Raw genomic sequence first — 23,523 nt, forward strand, 5'->3', positions numbered from 1 at the left:
TTATATACTTACCGAGGCAACTTTAATGAAAGAATTGTCATCTTCGACAAAAGATGCTTCATCATCGTCCATACCAAATTGTACATTGCCAAGGTTTAGTACAGCTGCTATCATGTTAAACATATTTTCTTGTTCCTAAAACATAGAACAGTTTTTCTATCAATAGACTGTACATATATATAGTATAACAAGAGTGCACACGCTGAAACTCTCGCCCTTCTTTACTGATCATCATTGTTTTATGTTTTACTTACCACACAGGCATACAATAAACGACTAAAACTTGACAGTAAACAATCAGTAACTTAAGAACAAATTGCAAAATTTTCCCAATCAAAAGTGAGGTTTCTTCTTCCAATTTAAATTTTCTATTAAAGGTTCATAAAATTTGATTATAGTATTTTTATGCTTTTGTAAGATGTTTTGATGGACAGACTAACCATGGTATACCATTATACATAATAACATCTCAGACAGACATATAAAAACAAAGACAAAGTACTAGACTTTTACGAAATATTAAAATATTAAAATAGTTATAATGAATTTTATCTGAATTTGTTATTGTCGATTTGTTTTTTTCTTATTATACAACTTACATCATCAGTAAATCCAACCAAATCTAAGGAGTTTCTCAGGTCTTCATAGTTTTCTTTTAAACTTTTCTTTTCACTTTTTAAACAAGATGCACCATTAGATAAATATCTACAAGTAAAAACATCATTGAATAGTATTTTATAATTTAGCTGCATACATAGTGTCATATTGTAAACAAACATTCTAACTTGACTAGATTGCAGCCCTTGTAGGTACAGTGTATGCTGTTATGTTTTTACAGCTATGGAGTATTTATTCTTGAGGTAATTCTCTTATGTGAACTATTTATTTTTCTCTCTTTCTGCCAGTGTATTCATTAACCGTGTTTTTCTAACATCTAGAACTACTTGCCATATTCATACAGTATTTCATAACAAGTCATGTAAAATTCATTTCAATATGCCCCATCATTGTTTACATGTTTGTATTGTTCCTACAGTATCTGGCAGTGACATTGTCTGTCATTTTATATCAATATTTGTTTTATTTTGTGGTGATCGATATAATGTTCTAAAAAAGATTTTTATTACAAAATGGAACATGGGACCTGAAAATACTCTGTATAACATACTTCATATGGAGGTTATCCCAACGTGGATGCAAATAATCCTGTATAACATACTTCATATGGAGGTTATCCCAACGTGGATGCAGATAATCCTGTAATACATACTTCATATGGAGGTTATCCCAACGTGGATGCAGATAATCCTGTATAACATACTTCATATGGAGGTTATCCCAACGTGGATGCAGATAATCCTGTATAACATACTTCATATGGAGGTTATCCCAACATGGATGCAGATAATCCTGTATAACATACTTCATATGGAGGTTATCCCAACGTGGATGCAGATAATCCTGTAATACATACTTCATATGGAGGTTATCCCAACGTGGATGCAGATAATCCTGTATAACATACTTCATATGGAGGTTATCCCAACGTGGATGCAGATAATCCTGTATAACATACTTCATATGGAGGTTATCCCAACGTGGATGCAGATAATCCTGTATAACATACTTCATATGGAGGTTATCCCAACGTGGATGCAGATTATCATGAAGAAGAATAACATTGTGTCTTCCAAGAAATCCAGAATATATATAGTCTACTGCTGAGGGAATTGAAACATTCAAACGTGCATACAAAATACATTTGCAATTAAAAGCAGAGAAAGTTTGCCTGTAAGAGAAGATTCTATATACAACCTGTGTAACTCTTTTAGTTGGAGCCACACATTTTCCTCAACACTGAATATTTGTTCTTTAAGTATTATAGATTATTATATATATATATATATAACTACCTGTAATTTTCAGGATTCTGCAGGTGAAATCTTTGTTGGTATTCTGTTGTTAAACCAGCAAACATGTAGTAAAATATATGGAAATTTTCTTCTCCTGGGTTTTGTCTGACTAACCGAGACCTTTCCAGCAGATATTCCGATATTTTTGCTCCAATCACTACATTCAACAAGGGGGAAAATTTTAAATCAATTATAAGAAGCAAACTTTTTGAAGCTGATGCAAATTGCTAACAATTGGCAAATCTATGTGAGAAAAGTCTTAACTGTGGCACTACAGATTTATTTTTTGTTCCAAACAGGCTTCATTTCAGGAAAATAACACTTAACCTTCTTTGATAAGAATACAGAATGTGGCTAGAAACTATATCAAAAATTTTTTGAAAGTTTTCAAAAACTGCAAACTAAATATATTTTCCTTATCCAAGAAATAAATTACTGTTTAAACGTTTGTAAATCAGCATGATTTTTTTCCCTACTTAACTGATTTTCCATAAGCACAAAGTGATTAAAAAGGAAAACATACCATGACCATTCCTGAAGGCTAACTGTATATATTTCCCAAATCTGCTGGAATTGTTGTTCATAGAAGTTTGAGCATTTCCAAAAGCTTCCAACAGTGGATTGACCTGAAGAATCTGTTGTTCTAGCTGTGTATTGCTTCGACATAGTTCTATTAACTGTTTTATAATTAATTTTGTACTTTCAGTTTTTCCTGCTCCACTCTCTCCACTGGAAGATAAAAGTTTAAAATCAGCAAAAAATATGGAAAGATGAAAAGACAGCGCACTGGTAAACTAGACATTCAAAATAATTTAGCTTTTTGCAAATCATTAGATATTTTTTTCAAAATCAATCAAAACTGGACATTCAATAAAAAATAAATATAAAATAATAAATTTCATAAAATAGAACGTTACAAAAACAATCAAACCTGGATATTTAAGATAAAATAAGTTTTTTTTGGTTGGACATTGAAAATAAAATAAATTTATCAAAATCCTTACATGCCTTAATTAGCTATATTGGTAAAAAAACAAACTAGAAACCTACATATCCAATACTTGATATCTGGGGTGCATTCAATATCATAGACTGAACGTAGATTTGGACAACTGAATGCATGGCTAGTCTAACTGCTAAATAAAAAAATTCATGCTATCTAAGAGAATTCAAAATGGTGTCAGTGGAGCCATCTTGATAGGCTAGCTAGGTAGACTATAGTTCAACATAGATAGATATCTAGAGCATTATAAGTGGCTGCTATGATATAGAAAGTAAACCTGATATGAAATAGCAGTCACCCTCTCTTTATGGCTACCTGTGTAAAATTTGATGTAGATACAAAGCAAGAGGCAAGTGCTATAATGTTGTTTCTATATTAGCCGTCTTATTACTTTAACCTTTTACTATTTATCTTTATATAAAAAATACCAATAATTTACTGACATACAAGTGAGAGGTTTAGCTAGCTATAAAACCAGGTTTAATCCACTATTTTCTGCATAAGATGATAGGAAATACCTGTACCAAGTCAGGGATATGACAGTTGTTTTCCATTAGTTTGATGTGTTTGAGCTTTTGATCTTGCCATTTGTTAAGGGTCTTTCTGTTTTGAATTTTCCCTTGGAGTTTTGTATTTTTGTTATTTGACTTTTTACTGTTATTCTATTGTGGAAACTATTGTGCTGAGCTTGGATGTATACAGTAACCTATAATCTATTAGGTAAAGGGAGGTATGGGGCATACACCAATCACACAAAACAACATGTCTGTCATATTTGTTTTTCCTAAATTGTTTTGTTATAAATTAGGCCATTAGTTTTCTCAATTGAATTGTTTCATATTTTTCATGTCAGGGCCTTTTATAGCCGACTATACGGTATGGGTTTTTCTCATTGTTGAAAGCCACACTGGCCTACAATTGCTTACATCCACTTCATTTGAACTTTGGTGGATAGTTGTCTCATTGGTAATCATACCACATCTCCTTATTTTTATAAAAACATCTAAGAGGTATCTACACAATATGTCAAGCTCTTATTAAAGGTGTCTATTGAGATGTTGTAACTGATACAGATGGCTTCAGATCCCTTTAGCAACTTTATTCATTTACCTACCATATGCAAATCTTGGAACGAGGGTGAGTATAATTCTTGTGGTTTGGGCATACACACATGCATTCGGGTATTCATGTCTTCATTTATTTACCTAACAATTTTTTGCTGAATAAACTGTTCATGTACTTTGTTTAGAGGTGTTTATATTTTCATGAATTTTGCAGTAGGTATATTTTCGTGAAAAACAAATACATGTATATGCAAATACAAATGCAGACTTCATGCATATATATATACCACTGAATAAATATCCCCATACATTTACAACTACAAGCATGTTTACCTTGTTTACATTACATAACCTCAATTGAACTGTGAAACTGATAATACACCACCACTGATCCAGACAGAAAAAAAATTAAAAGATAAAAAATTTGCCCAAAGCCAAATATAATAGTTTTATTGTGTAACTAACAATGTAACTATATAATAACCTCTATCACACAGACTACTGTTTGGATGACTGGATAATATTTGATTATTTTCTTCATATTGACATTTAAATATTTTCAGTCTGGTATTAATGTTTTGATATTTTTGAAAAATACCACGAAATTAAATACATGTACACACAAATTCATTGGAAATACCACATTAACTAAAATAAGTATACAACATGCACAGTACTATTAAATAACAAACTGAGAAGGTTGCATTTTCCCCAACATGAATATTCATTGACCTTACATAGAACAAGTACAATGCTTCATTTGTGTCTTGTCACTATATAAATATTCATGAATATTACCTGATAAGTATACACTGATTGGTTGGTGTTCTCCCTCCATATCCTGTTATACATTGATACGCTGCATCAGATATTGCAAATATATGTGGAGGATTTGAACTCTTCTTCTCTAGATAGTATTTCTGACTTTCCTACAAAACAGAATATTGTAGAACTTTACATTTCTTAAATCTAGGAGATTTATTTCTGTTATCTTTAATTGTTCAGCTACCAAAAATAACAGCTTTGTTTAGTTCTGAAGTAAAATTGAAGCTTCCTTTAGAAAGTATAAAAATTTCATACCAGAGTAAATATAAAAATTGCCTTGTATTCTTAAAATACTCAACCATTTCTCTTTAGCATATCCTGGGTGTAGTACAAAATGTATTCACCTCAAAACTGGTGATAACACTTTTGGTGCAATTCTGCTTTATATCTAAGTTTTTAATTTAAGGTAAGATATATTGTCCAACATGAATACTGTATACATATATACACACGAATTCCTTTTTAAGAAGACAACCGATACTTATTAAATTGCAGCATAAATTTAAATAAAATAAACAAATATTTCATCTGTTTCAAACAGAAGTGTTTCCGTAAAAGATTCAAATATGGTGAAACAAGTATTTTCTTCTTTTTGCACAATATACATTATATATAAATTTCTCTTGACTTAAAAACTTCCATTATAATTATAACAACTAGTGTCTCCTCCTGTCTGCACAATTCCTTAACTTAATAAGTGTCTCCTCCAGTCTGCCTCTTACCTCAGTTCCGTATATATCAAGATCTCGGAATGGATTAACTGCAATTAAAATGTCACCAACATATGTCTGCAAAAAGAAAAGAATTAAGAGATTCATGCAATAAAACCTGTCTTCTGATTCATTCTTAAAATATTAATGTTAATATTCTATAAAATTCAAATAAATTTCTATGGGATATTTCAGTTTTAAATTAATAAACTGCAAACACATTTAGTTGGATCACCATGATGACCAACTCATAATTTTGACCCTTAAAATTTGAAAATTTTTAACTGCAATAATGTTGTGAAATTTTGAAGAAAACATGTTAAAATATTTTTCGGACAGTTTTCTGAATGGTGAAATATTTTGTACATACCATATTCTTTACTTTTCAATCAAAATTTCAATGGAGGAGTCTCAGTTGGCACCACATATGAAATCATGATATATGGTTGAAAAAGATGACAAATTCTTAGAAAAATGGACTTGAATAAAATCTTATCCTATTTTAGACTAATATATATATATATATAGATATAAGAAGATGTGGTATGAGTGCCAATGAGACAACTCTCCATCCAAGTCAAAATTTATAAAAGTAAACCATTATAGGTCAAAGTACTGTCTTCAACACGGAGCCTTGGCTCACACTGAACAGCAAGCTATAAAGGGCCCCAAAAATTACTAGTGTAAAACCATTCAAACGGGAAAACCAACGGTCTAATCTATATAAAAAATGAGAAACGAGAAACACTTATGAACCACATCAACAAACAACAACTACTGAATATCAGATTCCTGACTTAGGACAGGTGCAAACAAATGCAGCGGGTTTAAACGTTTTAATGGTACCAAACCTTCACCCTTTTTCTGAAACAATAGTATAACATCACAACATAGAAAGACACACTATAAAATATCAACTGAAATAGCTTAACTCAATCAAAGGACATATTAACACCAGTGAACATACACTGAACAAATAAATTTGACCTATGATACAATGTAAATACAAAATAAATAAACTAAGGGAAGAATAATAAAAGTAACATGTTATACCGCTATGAAATGTTAAACAATTTAAGAAAAACAGTATGCTCGAACAAAAATATCAGCCATTTGCAATTACTTTAAACACAGGTAAATGAAAATAATTTTGTTGTTAGGTATACATGTACAGTTCAAATAGAGAAAGGAAATATTTTTACAAAATAAATAATTTTGATCTTCATAGTACGAAGTGAAAATTTATAATAATACCAAACACTTATCAAAGCTGGTATATAGACCAGATATAACCCTGAATAACATTGAATAACAAAAAAGCATTACAATTAATATCAACAGGTCAAATAAACAAGAAAGTACGATTTGAGAGTACTCTCAGTTACTGACAGCTAGTTAAAAGCCAAAAACAATTAATAATAAAAAATCATGCACCAGAGACTAAAATCAACTAAAACACATCCCAGGGATTTAGTATTTTAATGTCATGGACAGTCAAAGAAGACATGACTTGTGCAATGCCAAAAATAAATGTATCAACAGGCAGTATGATTATAAGTTAGTTTAACCTCTTTATAGATCAAAATGAACGTGGGTGTGTCTTTATACATCCCGTTTGAAAAGAATACAAATTTAGTTATGTTTTAATTTGCTGATGACAAAATCGATATTAGTGCCAATGTAAACTATATTCAAAGAACTAATTACAACATTGGTAAGATAACCTTTACTAATAAGTTTGTTTAAAGGTTCGATGAGTTTACACGGATCACATAGTGATTTCCGCGCTTTAAGTACAATATTACCATAAAATATATATCTATATCATATGAAGCACTTACAATTTCTTTTTATATACTTTCATAAATTATGCATTTAGCAATGTTTAGCAATACATACATATTAGATTTACTCAAACAATTAACGCACCTATACAGGACCATTTATTGGGGTTACTGGTTGTAATCCTTTCAGTTGAAAATAATTGTAAAGCATCTAGCAGTCTGCACATTCATGCATTTTCCTGAAGGTTTCAAATTTCACAATTATGTTATTACATCACAGTAAGAGTTATTAGGACGTCAACCATTTACATGTTGACCCCTTGTTAACCAGAGTAACTCAAAATTGGTCTATTGTCTCTACCTTGTTACAATGATTGTGAGTTGGAAATGTAATGTGCTACCTCAAATAGTGATCAGAATTGGTCTATGGTCTCTACCTTGTTACACTGATTTGAGTAGGAAATGTAATGTGCTACCTCAAATAGTGATCAGAATTGGTCTATGGTCTCTACCTTGTTACAATGATTGTGAGTTGGAAATGTAATGTGCTACCTCAAATAGTGATCAGAATTCTAATTTAGTGTATGATAATATAATTCTCAAAATGAAGGAAATGGTTTAAAACTTTTATTGTGATTGGAGATATATAATAAAATGTGCATATATTGATTGATTGATTGGATTAATACCACTTTCAACACTATTGTGCTACTTCGTGGTTGTCAGTTTTTATTGGTGGAGGAAGCCGGAGTACCCAGAGAGAACCACCAACCTTCGGTAGGAAAACTGACAATCCTAGTCAATTAAGATTGGAGTCTAGAGCACCTGACTCGTGCGGGATTCGAACTCACTACCTCAGTGTTGACTAGTGATACAGTAGTTCGACTACTTAGACCACTCAGCTACCGAGTCCCCTGTATATATTGATGCTATTTTCGAGTATAATTTTTTGTAACATTCTAACATTTACTGCTAAATGAATAAATGCATTGCTTGTATGGTATATATATGCTTCAACTTCCATCAGGAACAAGGTTTCTCTTTTGTGTACCCCACAGACCCTTGGGTTACACTTCTAGATATGGATTGTAAAAAAATTTATTGTATCCAAGTTGTGACAGTTCAGTCCTGGAACGGTTTGGAATGTCACTGTTCTGCTTGCAGATAATTCTTGAGATGTTTATTATTTATGCTGCTTTTGGTTGCTCTGGTCTAGCATGTTTTATTTCATTTTAAATTTGTTGCTAAATTTTTATTGCATGCTATGTAAGTGAGATTTAACTTCGTATAACAGGTTGTTTTATATGTCAAATTAGACTGTTTTTATGTTATGTATATGTTTTTATATTCGGTCAAAAGCTCCTTAGAGCTTGTGTTGTGTCTTTTAACTTATGCCGAATCAAAATAAAGTTTTCTTATCTTATCTTATGACAAGTATGTGGTATCAAAATAGAAAATTAAATCTTTAGTGCAAACAATGAAAATAAAATAATATCTTATGCTGTACCCACACAGGTGGCTCGAATATCGCTATGACAGGCTATGTTCCAGAAAATATTGCCTTTCACAAAGTGTGTTTTAGGTGGCACGGTAGTATTTCCTGGTCCATAAGGGATAATGATAGCCTTTTTAGAATTTTCACCACTTTCTAACACTGCTAAAAATTCTACAGTCACTGTTAACTGAAGTACTTTCATTTTACTATTCAGAAATGAATTTGAATATGTATCATGACCGTTTACTTTTTTTGCTATCTTTAAGAACCTAAGGCCACTAGTGCTTTTAGGTCTTTTATCGTGCAGTGAATACAAAATTTAAAAAAATTCTCAAAAATTCATTTTCATCTGTATGTAAAATTATTTCATATTTTTCTACACCTGATTCATCCCTCAGTTTGGGAAAGTATGTTCAGTTGATACTGTATTTTTTGTCCAATCATAATGTTCAGATACATTGACTTAAGTAGGGTACACAAAAGAGCAACCTAAATTCTGGAATGCAAATACTACCGTGCTACCTTAACCAAGACATTTCAAACTTGAAATCAGTCATGACACCTATGATGCATAGCCTTCTTACTATGTAACATATTACAATAAAGAATACTAGTCTGCACTTATTTCTTACCAAAAAAAAATGAAAGATTACACCCCTACCCCAGCTGGCAGATTTTCACTTTTTTATCATCTTACCATTTTTACTTAAGGAGTGAACAAAATCCAAATATATGATGTTTCAAATCAACACAGAAGTCAAACATGGTGATTCAGGAGGAATTATTGGATTGCCAACTCTATTTATAGTTAATCTGACTAAAAGAAACAGTTTAAGCACCAAATCATGAAAAATGATATTAAAGTCCATTCCACATTTTACAGCATGCCTTACATTACTTTAAGCATTCTCAGATTATGAAGGCAACACAACAAGATTCTTTAGATGGCAGTTAACTATTATTCTAAAATCTTTTTGACAATATATGTACTAGAATATATCCCTTAGTTGACTGTTTGTCTATTTCTCATATATGCATTAAGTTAAATTATGTCCCCTTACATAATCATTTTACCTTTATTGTGCTTTTCATTGTCAGAAATTCAAAACAATTAATGACATTTGCATGGAAAATGAATAAACTATTTAATCTTGCTGATATACAGTCATAATTACATTCTTTGTCAAAAAAAATGTCTTGTCAGTGTAAAGAAACCCCTACTGCTATCTCTATTTCAGCCAAATATGAGGGCTAAATGAATAAGTAAGGACCCCTTAACCACTTGCTGGTTCCAAAAAAGCTCATACTGGTGTCATGTTACCACAGAACTACAAATTAAACCTAAAGAAAACTAGTACAGCTGTACTTGTGTGGAAAAAAATAAGAAATTATGCAATTTATTTATTACGGTGAAAATAATAGGATGTACAGACAAATAAAATATGTCGCGTCTCAAATTCCATTGGTTGCACATGTGTCAGACACTGCGAAAAGTTAAAGCGAACATTTATAATTAAAAATGTATTGCAAGTTACATAAAAATAATGAAGTTCTACTTTCTAGGTAAATTTTTACTTTATTACCCACAGATCAGGCAAAATTTACTGAATCAGCAATTTTCACTCCCAGGGGTGGAATTTAAGGGCTGTTTTTATCATAGTTGTCCTTAATCAACTTTTTATTGATAAACTTACAAATTGCATAGGTAAAAAAAAATCCTTCATTGATTTAGTGTAAACATGTATATCCCCCTTAAGGTGGCACGGTAGTATTTCCTGGTCCATAAGGGATAATGATAGCCTTTTTAGAATTTTCACCACTTTCTAACACTGCTAAAAATTCTACAGTCACTGTTAACTGAAGTACTTTCATTTTACTATTCAGAAATGAATTTGAATATGTATCATGACCGTTTACTTTTTTTGCTATCTTTAAGAACCTAAGGCCACTAGTGCTTTTAGGTCTTTTATCGTGCAGTGAATACAAAATTTAAAAAAATTCTCAAAAATTCATTTTCATCTGTATGTAAAATTATTTCATATTTTTCTACACCTGATTCATCCCTCAGTTTGGGAAAGTATGTTCAGTTGATACTGTATTTTTTGTCCAATCATAATGTTCAGATACATTGACTTAAGTAGGGTACACAAAAGAGCAACCTAAATTCTGGAATGCAAATACTACCGTGCTACCTTAACCAAGACATTTCAAACTTGAAATCAGTCATGACACCTATGATGCATAGCCTTCTTACTATGTAACATATTACAATAAAGAATACTAGTCTGCACTTATTTCTTACCAAAAAAAAATGAAAGATTACACCCCTACCCCAGCTGGCAGATTTTCACTTTTTTATCATCTTACCATTTTTACTTAAGGAGTGAACAAAATCCAAATATATGATGTTTCAAATCAACACAGAAGTCAAACATGGTGATTCAGGAGGAATTATTGGATTGCCAACTCTATTTATAGTTAATCTGACTAAAAGAAACAGTTTAAGCACCAAATCATGAAAAATGATATTAAAGTCCATTCCACATTTTACAGCATGCCTTACATTACTTTAAGCATTCTCAGATTATGAAGGCAACACAACAAGATTCTTTAGATGGCAGTTAACTATTATTCTAAAATCTTTTTGACAATATATGTACTAGAATATATCCCTTAGTTGACTGTTTGTCTATTTCTCATATATGCATTAAGTTAAATTATGTCCCCTTACATAATCATTTTACCTTTATTGTGCTTTTCATTGTCAGAAATTCAAAACAATTAATGACATTTGCATGGAAAATGAATAAACTATTTAATCTTGCTGATATACAGTCATAATTACATTCTTTGTCAAAAAAAATGTCTTGTCAGTGTAAAGAAACCCCTACTGCTATCTCTATTTCAGCCAAATATGAGGGCTAAATGAATAAGTAAGGACCCCTTAACCACTTGCTGGTTCCAAAAAAGCTCATACTGGTGTCATGTTACCACAGAACTACAAATTAAACCTAAAGAAAACTAGTACAGCTGTACTTGTGTGGAAAAAAATAAGAAATTATGCAATTTATTTATTACGGTGAAAATAATAGGATGTACAGACAAATAAAATATGTCGCGTCTCAAATTCCATTGGTTGCACATGTGTCAGACACTGCGAAAAGTTAAAGCGAACATTTATAATTAAAAATGTATTGCAAGTTACATAAAAATAATGAAGTTCTACTTTCTAGGTAAATTTTTACTTTATTACCCACAGATCAGGCAAAATTTACTGAATCAGCAATTTTCACTCCCAGGGGTGGAATTTAAGGGCTGTTTTTATCATAGTTGTCCTTAATCAACTTTTTATTGATAAACTTACAAATTGCATAGGTAAAAAAAAATCCTTCATTGATTTAGTGTAAACATGTATATCCCCCTTAAGGTGGCACGGTAGTATTTCCTGGTCCATAAGGGATAATGATAGCCTTTTTAGAATTTTCACCACTTTCTAACACTGCTAAAAATTCTACAGTCACTGTTAACTGAAGTACTTTCATTTTACTATTCAGAAATGAATTTGAATATGTATCATGACCGTTTACTTTTTTTGCTATCTTTAAGAACCTAAGGCCACTAGTGCTTTTAGGTCTTTTATCGTGCAGTGAATACAAAATTTAAAAAAATTCTCAAAAATTCATTTTCATCTGTATGTAAAATTATTTCATATTTTTCTACACCTGATTCATCCCTCAGTTTGGGAAAGTATGTTCAGTTGATACTGTATTTTTTGTCCAATCATAATGTTCAGATACATTGACTTAAGTAGGGTACACAAAAGAGCAACCTAAATTCTGGAATGCAAATACTACCGTGCTACCTTAACCAAGACATTTCAAACTTGAAATCAGTCATGACACCTATGATGCATAGCCTTCTTACTATGTAACATATTACAATAAAGAATACTAGTCTGCACTTATTTCTTACCAAAAAAAAATGAAAGATTACACCCCTACCCCAGCTGGCAGATTTTCACTTTTTTATCATCTTACCATTTTTACTTAAGGAGTGAACAAAATCCAAATATATGATGTTTCAAATCAACACAGAAGTCAAACATGGTGATTCAGGAGGAATTATTGGATTGCCAACTCTATTTATAGTTAATCTGACTAAAAGAAACAGTTTAAGCACCAAATCATGAAAAATGATATTAAAGTCCATTCCACATTTTACAGCATGCCTTACATTACTTTAAGCATTCTCAGATTATGAAGGCAACACAACAAGATTCTTTAGATGGCAGTTAACTATTATTCTAAAATCTTTTTGACAATATATGTACTAGAATATATCCCTTAGTTGACTGTTTGTCTATTTCTCATATATGCATTAAGTTAAATTATGTCCCCTTACATAATCATTTTACCTTTATTGTGCTTTTCATTGTCAGAAATTCAAAACAATTAATGACATTTGCATGGAAAATGAATAAACTATTTAATCTTGCTGATATACAGTCATAATTACATTCTTTGTCAAAAAAAATGTCTTGTCAGTGTAAAGAAACCCCTACTGCTATCTCTATTTCAGCCAAATATGAGGGCTAAATGAATAAGTAAGGACCCCTTAACCACTTGCTGGTTCCAAAAAAGCTCATACTGGTGTCATGTTACCACAGAACTACAAATTAAACCTAAAGAAAACTAGTACAGCTGTACTTGTGTGGAAAAAAATAAGAAATTATGCAATTTATTTATTACGGTGAAAATAATAGGATGTACAGACAAATAAAATATGTCGCGTCTCAAATTCCATTGGTTGCACATGTGTCAGACACTGCGAAAAGTTAAAGCGAACATTTATAATTAAAAATGTATTGCAAGTTACATAAAAATAATGAAGTTCTACTTTCTAGGTAAATTTTTACTTTATTACCCACAGATCAGGCAAAATTTACTGAATCAGCAATTTTCACTCCCAGGGGTGGAATTTAAGGGCTGTTTTTATCATAGTTGTCCTTAATCAACTTTTTATTGATAAACTTACAAATTGCATAGGTAAAAAAAAATCCTTCATTGATTTAGTGTAAACATGTATATCCCCCTTAAGGTGGCACGGTAGTATTTCCTGGTCCATAAGGGATAATGATAGCCTTTTTAGAATTTTCACCACTTTCTAACACTGCTAAAAATTCTACAGTCACTGTTAACTGAAGTACTTTCATTTTACTATTCAGAAATGAATTTGAATATGTATCATGACCGTTTACTTTTTTTGCTATCTTTAAGAACCTAAGGCCACTAGTGCTTTTAGGTCTTTTATCGTGCAGTGAATACAAAATTTAAAAAAATTCTCAAAAATTCATTTTCATCTGTATGTAAAATTATTTCATATTTTTCTACACCTGATTCATCCCTCAGTTTGGGAAAGTATGTTCAGTTGATACTGTATTTTTTGTCCAATCATAATGTTCAGATACATTGACTTAAGTAGGGTACACAAAAGAGCAACCTAAATTCTGGAATGCAAATACTACCGTGCTACCTTAACCAAGACATTTCAAACTTGAAATCAGTCATGACACCTATGATGCATAGCCTTCTTACTATGTAACATATTACAATAAAGAATACTAGTCTGCACTTATTTCTTACCAAAAAAAAATGAAAGATTACACCCCTACCCCAGCTGGCAGATTTTCACTTTTTTATCATCTTACCATTTTTACTTAAGGAGTGAACAAAATCCAAATATATGATGTTTCAAATCAACACAGAAGTCAAACATGGTGATTCAGGAGGAATTATTGGATTGCCAACTCTATTTATAGTTAATCTGACTAAAAGAAACAGTTTAAGCACCAAATCATGAAAAATGATATTAAAGTCCATTCCACATTTTACAGCATGCCTTACATTACTTTAAGCATTCTCAGATTATGAAGGCAACACAACAAGATTCTTTAGATGGCAGTTAACTATTATTCTAAAATCTTTTTGACAATATATGTACTAGAATATATCCCTTAGTTGACTGTTTGTCTATTTCTCATATATGCATTAAGTTAAATTATGTCCCCTTACATAATCATTTTACCTTTATTGTGCTTTTCATTGTCAGAAATTCAAAACAATTAATGACATTTGCATGGAAAATGAATAAACTATTTAATCTTGCTGATATACAGTCATAATTACATTCTTTGTCAAAAAAAATGTCTTGTCAGTGTAAAGAAACCCCTACTGCTATCTCTATTTCAGCCAAATATGAGGGCTAAATGAATAAGTAAGGACCCCTTAACCACTTGCTGGTTCCAAAAAAGCTCATACTGGTGTCATGTTACCACAGAACTACAAATTAAACCTAAAGAAAACTAGTACAGCTGTACTTGTGTGGAAAAAAATAAGAAATTATGCAATTTATTTATTACGGTGAAAATAATAGGATGTACAGACAAATAAAATATGTCGCGTCTCAAATTCCATTGGTTGCACATGTGTCAGACACTGCGAAAAGTTAAAGCGAACATTTATAATTAAAAATGTATTGCAAGTTACATAAAAATAATGAAGTTCTACTTTCTAGGTAAATTTTTACTTTATTACCCACAGATCAGGCAAAATTTACTGAATCAGCAATTTTCACTCCCAGGGGTGGAATTTAAGGGCTGTTTTTATCATAGTTGTCCTTAATCAACTTTTTATTGATAAACTTACAAATTGCATAGGTAAAAAAAAATCCTTCATTGATTTAGTGTAAACATGTATATCCCCCTTAAGGTGGCACGGTAGTATTTCCTGGTCCATAAGGGATAATGATAGCCTTTTTAGAATTTTCACCACTTTCTAACACTGCTAAAAATTCTACAGTCACTGTTAACTGAAGTACTTTCATTTTACTATTCAGAAATGAATTTGAATATGTATCATGACCGTTTACTTTTTTTGCTATCTTTAAGAACCTAAGGCCACTAGTGCTTTTAGGTCTTTTATCGTGCAGTGAATACAAAATTTAAAAAAATTCTCAAAAATTCATTTTCATCTGTATGTAAAATTATTTCATATTTTTCTACACCTGATTCATCCCTCAGTTTGGGAAAGTATGTTCAGTTGATACTGTATTTTTTGTCCAATCATAATGTTCAGATACATTGACTTAAGTAGGGTACACAAAAGAGCAACCTAAATTCTGGAATGCAAATACTACCGTGCTACCTTAACCAAGACATTTCAAACTTGAAATCAGTCATGACACCTATGATGCATAGCCTTCTTACTATGTAACATATTACAATAAAGAATACTAGTCTGCACTTATTTCTTACCAAAAAAAAATGAAAGATTACACCCCTACCCCAGCTGGCAGATTTTCACTTTTTTATCATCTTACCATTTTTACTTAAGGAGTGAACAAAATCCAAATATATGATGTTTCAAATCAACACAGAAGTCAAACATGGTGATTCAGGAGGAATTATTGGATTGCCAACTCTATTTATAGTTAATCTGACTAAAAGAAACAGTTTAAGCACCAAATCATGAAAAATGATATTAAAGTCCATTCCACATTTTACAGCATGCCTTACATTACTTTAAGCATTCTCAGATTATGAAGGCAACACAACAAGATTCTTTAGATGGCAGTTAACTATTATTCTAAAATCTTTTTGACAATATATGTACTAGAATATATCCCTTAGTTGACTGTTTGTCTATTTCTCATATATGCATTAAGTTAAATTATGTCCCCTTACATAATCATTTTACCTTTATTGTGCTTTTCATTGTCAGAAATTCAAAACAATTAATGACATTTGCATGGAAAATGAATAAACTATTTAATCTTGCTGATATACAGTCATAATTACATTCTTTGTCAAAAAAAATGTCTTGTCAGTGTAAAGAAACCCCTACTGCTATCTCTATTTCAGCCAAATATGAGGGCTAAATGAATAAGTAAGGACCCCTTAACCACTTGCTGGTTCCAAAAAAGCTCATACTGGTGTCATGTTACCACAGAACTACAAATTAAACCTAAAGAAAACTAGTACAGCTGTACTTGTGTGGAAAAAAATAAGAAATTATGCAATTTATTTATTACGGTGAAAATAATAGGATGTACAGACAAATAAAATATGTCGCGTCTCAAATTCCATTGGTTGCACATGTGTCAGACACTGCGAAAAGTTAAAGCGAACATTTATAATTAAAAATGTATTGCAAGTTACATAAAAATAATGAAGTTCTACTTTCTAGGTAAATTTTTACTTTATTACCCACAGATCAGGCAAAATTTACTGAATCAGCAATTTTCACTCCCAGGGGTGGAATTTAAGGGCTGTTTTTATCATAGTTGTCCTTAATCAACTTTTTATTGATAAACTTACAAATTGCATAGGTAAAAAAAAATCCTTCATTGATTTAGTGTAAACATGTATATCCCCCTTAAGGTGGCACGGTAGTATTTCCTGGTCCATAAGGGATAATGATAGCCTTTTTAGAATTTTCACCACTTTCTAACACTGCTAAAAATTCTACAGTCACTGTTAACTGAAGTACTTTCATTTTACTATTCAGAAATGAATTTGAATATGTATCATGACCGTTTACTTTTTTTGCTATCTTTAAGAACCTAAGGCCACTAGTGCTTTTAGGTCTTTTATCGTGCAGTGAATACAAAATTTAAAAAAATTCTCAAAAATTCATTTTCATCTGTATGTAAAATTATTTCATATTTTTCTACACCTGATTCATCCCTCAGTTTGGGAAAGTATGTTCAGTTGATACTGTATTTTTTGTCCAATCATAATGTTCAGATACATTGACTTAAGTAGGGTACACAAAAGAGCAACCTAAATTCTGGAATGCAAATACTACCGTGCTACCTTAACCAAGACATTTCAAACTTGAAATCAGTCATGACACCTATGATGCATAGCCTTCTTACTATGTAACATATTACAATAAAGAATACTAGTCTGCACTTATTTCTTACCAAAAAAAAATGAAAGATTACACCCCTACCCCAGCTGGCAGATTTTCACTTTTTTATCATCTTACCATTTTTACTTAAGGAGTGAACAAAATCCAAATATATGATGTTTCAAATCAACACAGAAGTCAAACATGGTGATTCAGGAGGAATTATTGGATTGCCAACTCTATTTATAGTTAATCTGACTAAAAGAAACAGTTTAAGCACCAAATCATGAAAAATGATATTAAAGTCCATTCCACATTTTACAGCATGCCTTACATTACTTTAAGCATTCTCAGATTATGAAGGCAACACAACAAGATTCTTTAGATGGCAGTTAACTATTATTCTAAAATCTTTTTGACAATATATGTACTAGAATATATCCCTTAGTTGACTGTTTGTCTATTTCTCATATATGCATTAAGTTAAATTATGTCCCCTTACATAATCATTTTACCTTTATTGTGCTTTTCATTGTCAGAAATTCAAAACAATTAATGACATTTGCATGGAAAATGAATAAACTATTTAATCTTGCTGATATACAGTCATAATTACATTCTTTGTCAAAAAAAATGTCTTGTCAGTGTAAAGAAACCCCTACTGCTATCTCTATTTCAGCCAAATATGAGGGCTAAATGAATAAGTAAGGACCCCTTAACCACTTGCTGGTTCCAAAAAAGCTCATACTGGTGTCATGTTACCACAGAACTACAAATTAAACCTAAAGAAAACTAGTACAGCTGTACTTGTGTGGAAAAAAATAAGAAATTATGCAATTTATTTATTACGGTGAAAATAATAGGATGTACAGACAAATAAAATATGTCGCGTCTCAAATTCCATTGGTTGCACATGTGTCAGACACTGCGAAAAGTTAAAGCGAACATTTATAATTAAAAATGTATTGCAAGTTACATAAAAATAATGAAGTTCTACTTTCTAGGTAAATTTTTACTTTATTACCCACAGATCAGGCAAAATTTACTGAATCAGCAATTTTCACTCCCAGGGGTGGAATTTAAGGGCTGTTTTTATCATAGTTGTCCTTAATCAACTTTTTATTGATAAACTTACAAATTGCATAGGTAAAAAAAAATCCTTCATTGATTTAGTGTAAACATGTATATCCCCCTTAAGGTGGCACGGTAGTATTTCCTGGTCCATAAGGGATAATGATAGCCTTTTTAGAATTTTCACCACTTTCTAACACTGCTAAAAATTCTACAGTCACTGTTAACTGAAGTACTTTCATTTTACTATTCAGAAATGAATTTGAATATGTATCATGACCGTTTACTTTTTTTGCTATCTTTAAGAACCTAAGGCCACTAGTGCTTTTAGGTCTTTTATCGTGCAGTGAATACAAAATTTAAAAAAATTCTCAAAAATTCATTTTCATCTGTATGTAAAATTATTTCATATTTTTCTACACCTGATTCATCCCTCAGTTTGGGAAAGTATGTTCAGTTGATACTGTATTTTTTGTCCAATCATAATGTTCAGATACATTGACTTAAGTAGGGTACACAAAAGAGCAACCTAAATTCTGGAATGCAAATACTACCGTGCTACCTTAACCAAGACATTTCAAACTTGAAATCAGTCATGACACCTATGATGCATAGCCTTCTTACTATGTAACATATTACAATAAAGAATACTAGTCTGCACTTATTTCTTACCAAAAAAAAATGAAAGATTACACCCCTACCCCAGCTGGCAGATTTTCACTTTTTTATCATCTTACCATTTTTACTTAAGGAGTGAACAAAATCCAAATATATGATGTTTCAAATCAACACAGAAGTCAAACATGGTGATTCAGGAGGAATTATTGGATTGCCAACTCTATTTATAGTTAATCTGACTAAAAGAAACAGTTTAAGCACCAAATCATGAAAAATGATATTAAAGTCCATTCCACATTTTACAGCATGCCTTACATTACTTTAAGCATTCTCAGATTATGAAGGCAACACAACAAGATTCTTTAGATGGCAGTTAACTATTATTCTAAAATCTTTTTGACAATATATGTACTAGAATATATCCCTTAGTTGACTGTTTGTCTATTTCTCATATATGCATTAAGTTAAATTATGTCCCCTTACATAATCATTTTACCTTTATTGTGCTTTTCATTGTCAGAAATTCAAAACAATTAATGACATTTGCATGGAAAATGAATAAACTATTTAATCTTGCTGATATACAGTCATAATTACATTCTTTGTCAAAAAAAATGTCTTGTCAGTGTAAAGAAACCCCTACTGCTATCTCTATTTCAGCCAAATATGAGGGCTAAATGAATAAGTAAGGACCCCTTAACCACTTGCTGGTTCCAAAAAAGCTCATACTGGTGTCATGTTACCACAGAACTACAAATTAAACCTAAAGAAAACTAGTACAGCTGTACTTGTGTGGAAAAAAATAAGAAATTATGCAATTTATTTATTACGGTGAAAATAATAGGATGTACAGACAAATAAAATATGTCGCGTCTCAAATTCCATTGGTTGCACATGTGTCAGACACTGCGAAAAGTTAAAGCGAACATTTATAATTAAAAATGTATTGCAAGTTACATAAAAATAATGAAGTTCTACTTTCTAGGTAAATTTTTACTTTATTACCCACAGATCAGGCAAAATTTACTGAATCAGCAATTTTCACTCCCAGGGGTGGAATTTAAGGGCTGTTTTTATCATAGTTGTCCTTAATCAACTTTTTATTGATAAACTTACAAATTGCATAGGTAAAAAAAAATCCTTCATTGATTTAGTGTAAACATGTATATCCCCCTTAAGGTGGCACGGTAGTATTTCCTGGTCCATAAGGGATAATGATAGCCTTTTTAGAATTTTCACCACTTTCTAACACTGCTAAAAATTCTACAGTCACTGTTAACTGAAGTACTTTCATTTTACTATTCAGAAATGAATTTGAATATGTATCATGACCGTTTACTTTTTTTGCTATCTTTAAGAACCTAAGGCCACTAGTGCTTTTAGGTCTTTTATCGTGCAGTGAATACAAAATTTAAAAAAATTCTCAAAAATTCATTTTCATCTGTATGTAAAATTATTTCATATTTTTCTACACCTGATTCATCCCTCAGTTTGGGAAAGTATGTTCAGTTGATACTGTATTTTTTGTCCAATCATAATGTTCAGATACATTGACTTAAGTAGGGTACACAAAAGAGCAACCTAAATTCTGGAATGCAAATACTACCGTGCTACCTTAACCAAGACATTTCAAACTTGAAATCAGTCATGACACCTATGATGCATAGCCTTCTTACTATGTAACATATTACAATAAAGAATACTAGTCTGCACTTATTTCTTACCAAAAAAAAATGAAAGATTACACCCCTACCCCAGCTGGCAGATTTTCACTTTTTTATCATCTTACCATTTTTACTTAAGGAGTGAACAAAATCCAAATATATGATGTTTCAAATCAACACAGAAGTCAAACATGGTGATTCAGGAGGAATTATTGGATTGCCAACTCTATTTATAGTTAATCTGACTAAAAGAAACAGTTTAAGCACCAAATCATGAAAAATGATATTAAAGTCCATTCCACATTTTACAGCATGCCTTACATTACTTTAAGCATTCTCAGATTATGAAGGCAACACAACAAGATTCTTTAGATGGCAGTTAACTATTATTCTAAAATCTTTTTGACAATATATGTACTAGAATATATCCCTTAGTTGACTGTTTGTCTATTTCTCATATATGCATTAAGTTAAATTATGTCCCCTTACATAATCATTTTACCTTTATTGTGCTTTTCATTGTCAGAAATTCAAAACAATTAATGACATTTGCATGGAAAATGAATAAACTATTTAATCTTGCTGATATACAGTCATAATTACATTCTTTGTCAAAAAAAATGTCTTGTCAGTGTAAAGAAACCCCTACTGCTATCTCTATTTCAGCCAAATATGAGGGCTAAATGAATAAGTAAGGACCCCTTAACCACTTGCTGGTTCCAAAAAAGCTCATACTGGTGTCATGTTACCACAGAACTACAAATTAAACCTAAAGAAAACTAGTACAGCTGTACTTGTGTGGAAAAAAATAAGAAATTATGCAATTTATTTATTACGGTGAAAATAATAGGATGTACAGACAAATAAAATATGTCGCGTCTCAAATTCCATTGGTTGCACATGTGTCAGACACTGCGAAAAGTTAAAGCGAACATTTATAATTAAAAATGTATTGCAAGTTACATAAAAATAATGAAGTTCTACTTTCTAGGTAAATTTTTACTTTATTACCCACAGATCAGGCAAAATTTACTGAATCAGCAATTTTCACTCCCAGGGGTGGAATTTAAGGGCTGTTTTTATCATAGTTGTCCTTAATCAACTTTTTATTGATAAACTTACAAATTGCATAGGTAAAAAAAAATCCTTCATTGATTTAGTGTAAACATGTATATCCCCCTTAAGGTGGCACGGTAGTATTTCCTGGTCCATAAGGGATAATGATAGCCTTTTTAGAATTTTCACCACTTTCTAACACTGCTAAAAATTCTACAGTCACTGTTAACTGAAGTACTTTCATTTTACTATTCAGAAATGAATTTGAATATGTATCATGACCGTTTACTTTTTTTGCTATCTTTAAGAACCTAAGGCCACTAGTGCTTTTAGGTCTTTTATCGTGCAGTGAATACAAAATTTAAAAAAATTCTCAAAAATTCATTTTCATCTGTATGTAAAATTATTTCATATTTTTCTACACCTGATTCATCCCTCAGTTTGGGAAAGTATGTTCAGTTGATACTGTATTTTTTGTCCAATCATAATGTTCAGATACATTGACTTAAGTAGGGTACACAAAAGAGCAACCTAAATTCTGGAATGCAAATACTACCGTGCTACCTTTAACTTTTTGTAAAAATTCTAAATGCCTGCACGAGACACGGATTTCTTCCGTATTGAAGACGATTCGAGTGCACCATTACCGTTCGAAATGTACATGGATTTTTATTCAAACCTCCAATTAACCTTGGACTATAGTATAATAGTCCCAGAATTAACAAACTTTTCAAATGAAGGTTATTCGACAAACACGTGTCGTTCAACGGAAATCGTTTTTCATTCTCAATTTTGCAACAAAATTATTTTAGGGTGTTCGCTACTCTTGGCTTTGACTTTTTTGTCAGATATTCGGAATCCTCTAGTTTTATCTATGTAGTGCCAATAACAATTTTGCCCGCGAACCCCTACTTCCCTTTTCATAATTTTATAACATATAGTTTATTTTTTGAAAATCTTATAATATCCTTGTTATTTTTTATAGTTTTCAAAAGAAAAAAAAGTTGCCAATGTTAAATGTATGAAAAATCTAAAGAGAATTAATTACCGGCAAATTTTCAATTGATTATATCTCAAAAACAAGGACACAGACCTGTCCTTTTTTCTGCAATTTTAAGTTCCATTATTTATATTCTATCAATTTTATAGCAGTCTTTTAAACAGCTTGTTATTTTAAAACAGAGTAGCGAACATCATTAAGAATGAATAAAGCATATGATAAACAATATCAAGAAATTAAAATCAAGCTCCAGAAAAAAATGAGAAACTCATACTGGCAATATATAGAAAATATAATTTTTGATGTTGAGATAAAGGAGCCAGACCAAACATGCTCCAAAACTGTGAATACTCATAAAAAACTCTATTTTTGCATTAAAAGCCAGAAAAATGAAAAAAAACCGGCATAGCT

At 31.2% G+C, this 23,523-nt stretch overlaps 1 protein-coding gene across 2 annotated transcripts in view; it reads right to left on the reverse strand.

Annotated features, from left to right (window-relative positions):
- The window catches only part of LOC127732894 (myosin-IIIb-like), a 56,808-nt gene that overhangs the window by 27,659 nt on the left and 5,626 nt on the right, over positions 1-23,523 (reverse strand). For both annotated transcript variants that reach the window (XM_052242071.1, XM_052242070.1), the window contains exons 2-7: positions 5,528-5,593; positions 4,779-4,909; positions 2,437-2,642; positions 1,914-2,070; positions 600-705; positions 13-135 (exon numbers count right to left, since the gene is read on the reverse strand). In XM_052242071.1, the coding sequence (XP_052098031.1) occupies positions 13-135; positions 600-705; positions 1,914-2,070; positions 2,437-2,642; positions 4,779-4,909; positions 5,528-5,593 (789 nt within the window). The remainder of the gene's footprint in view (positions 1-12; positions 136-599; positions 706-1,913; positions 2,071-2,436; positions 2,643-4,778; positions 4,910-5,527; positions 5,594-23,523) is intronic.

The sequence above is a fragment of the Mytilus californianus genome, unplaced genomic scaffold (assembly GCF_021869535.1).
Source record: "Mytilus californianus isolate M0D057914Y unplaced genomic scaffold, xbMytCali1.0.p SCAF_3, whole genome shotgun sequence".
NCBI classification, from domain to species: domain Eukaryota; kingdom Metazoa; phylum Mollusca; class Bivalvia; order Mytilida; family Mytilidae; genus Mytilus; species Mytilus californianus.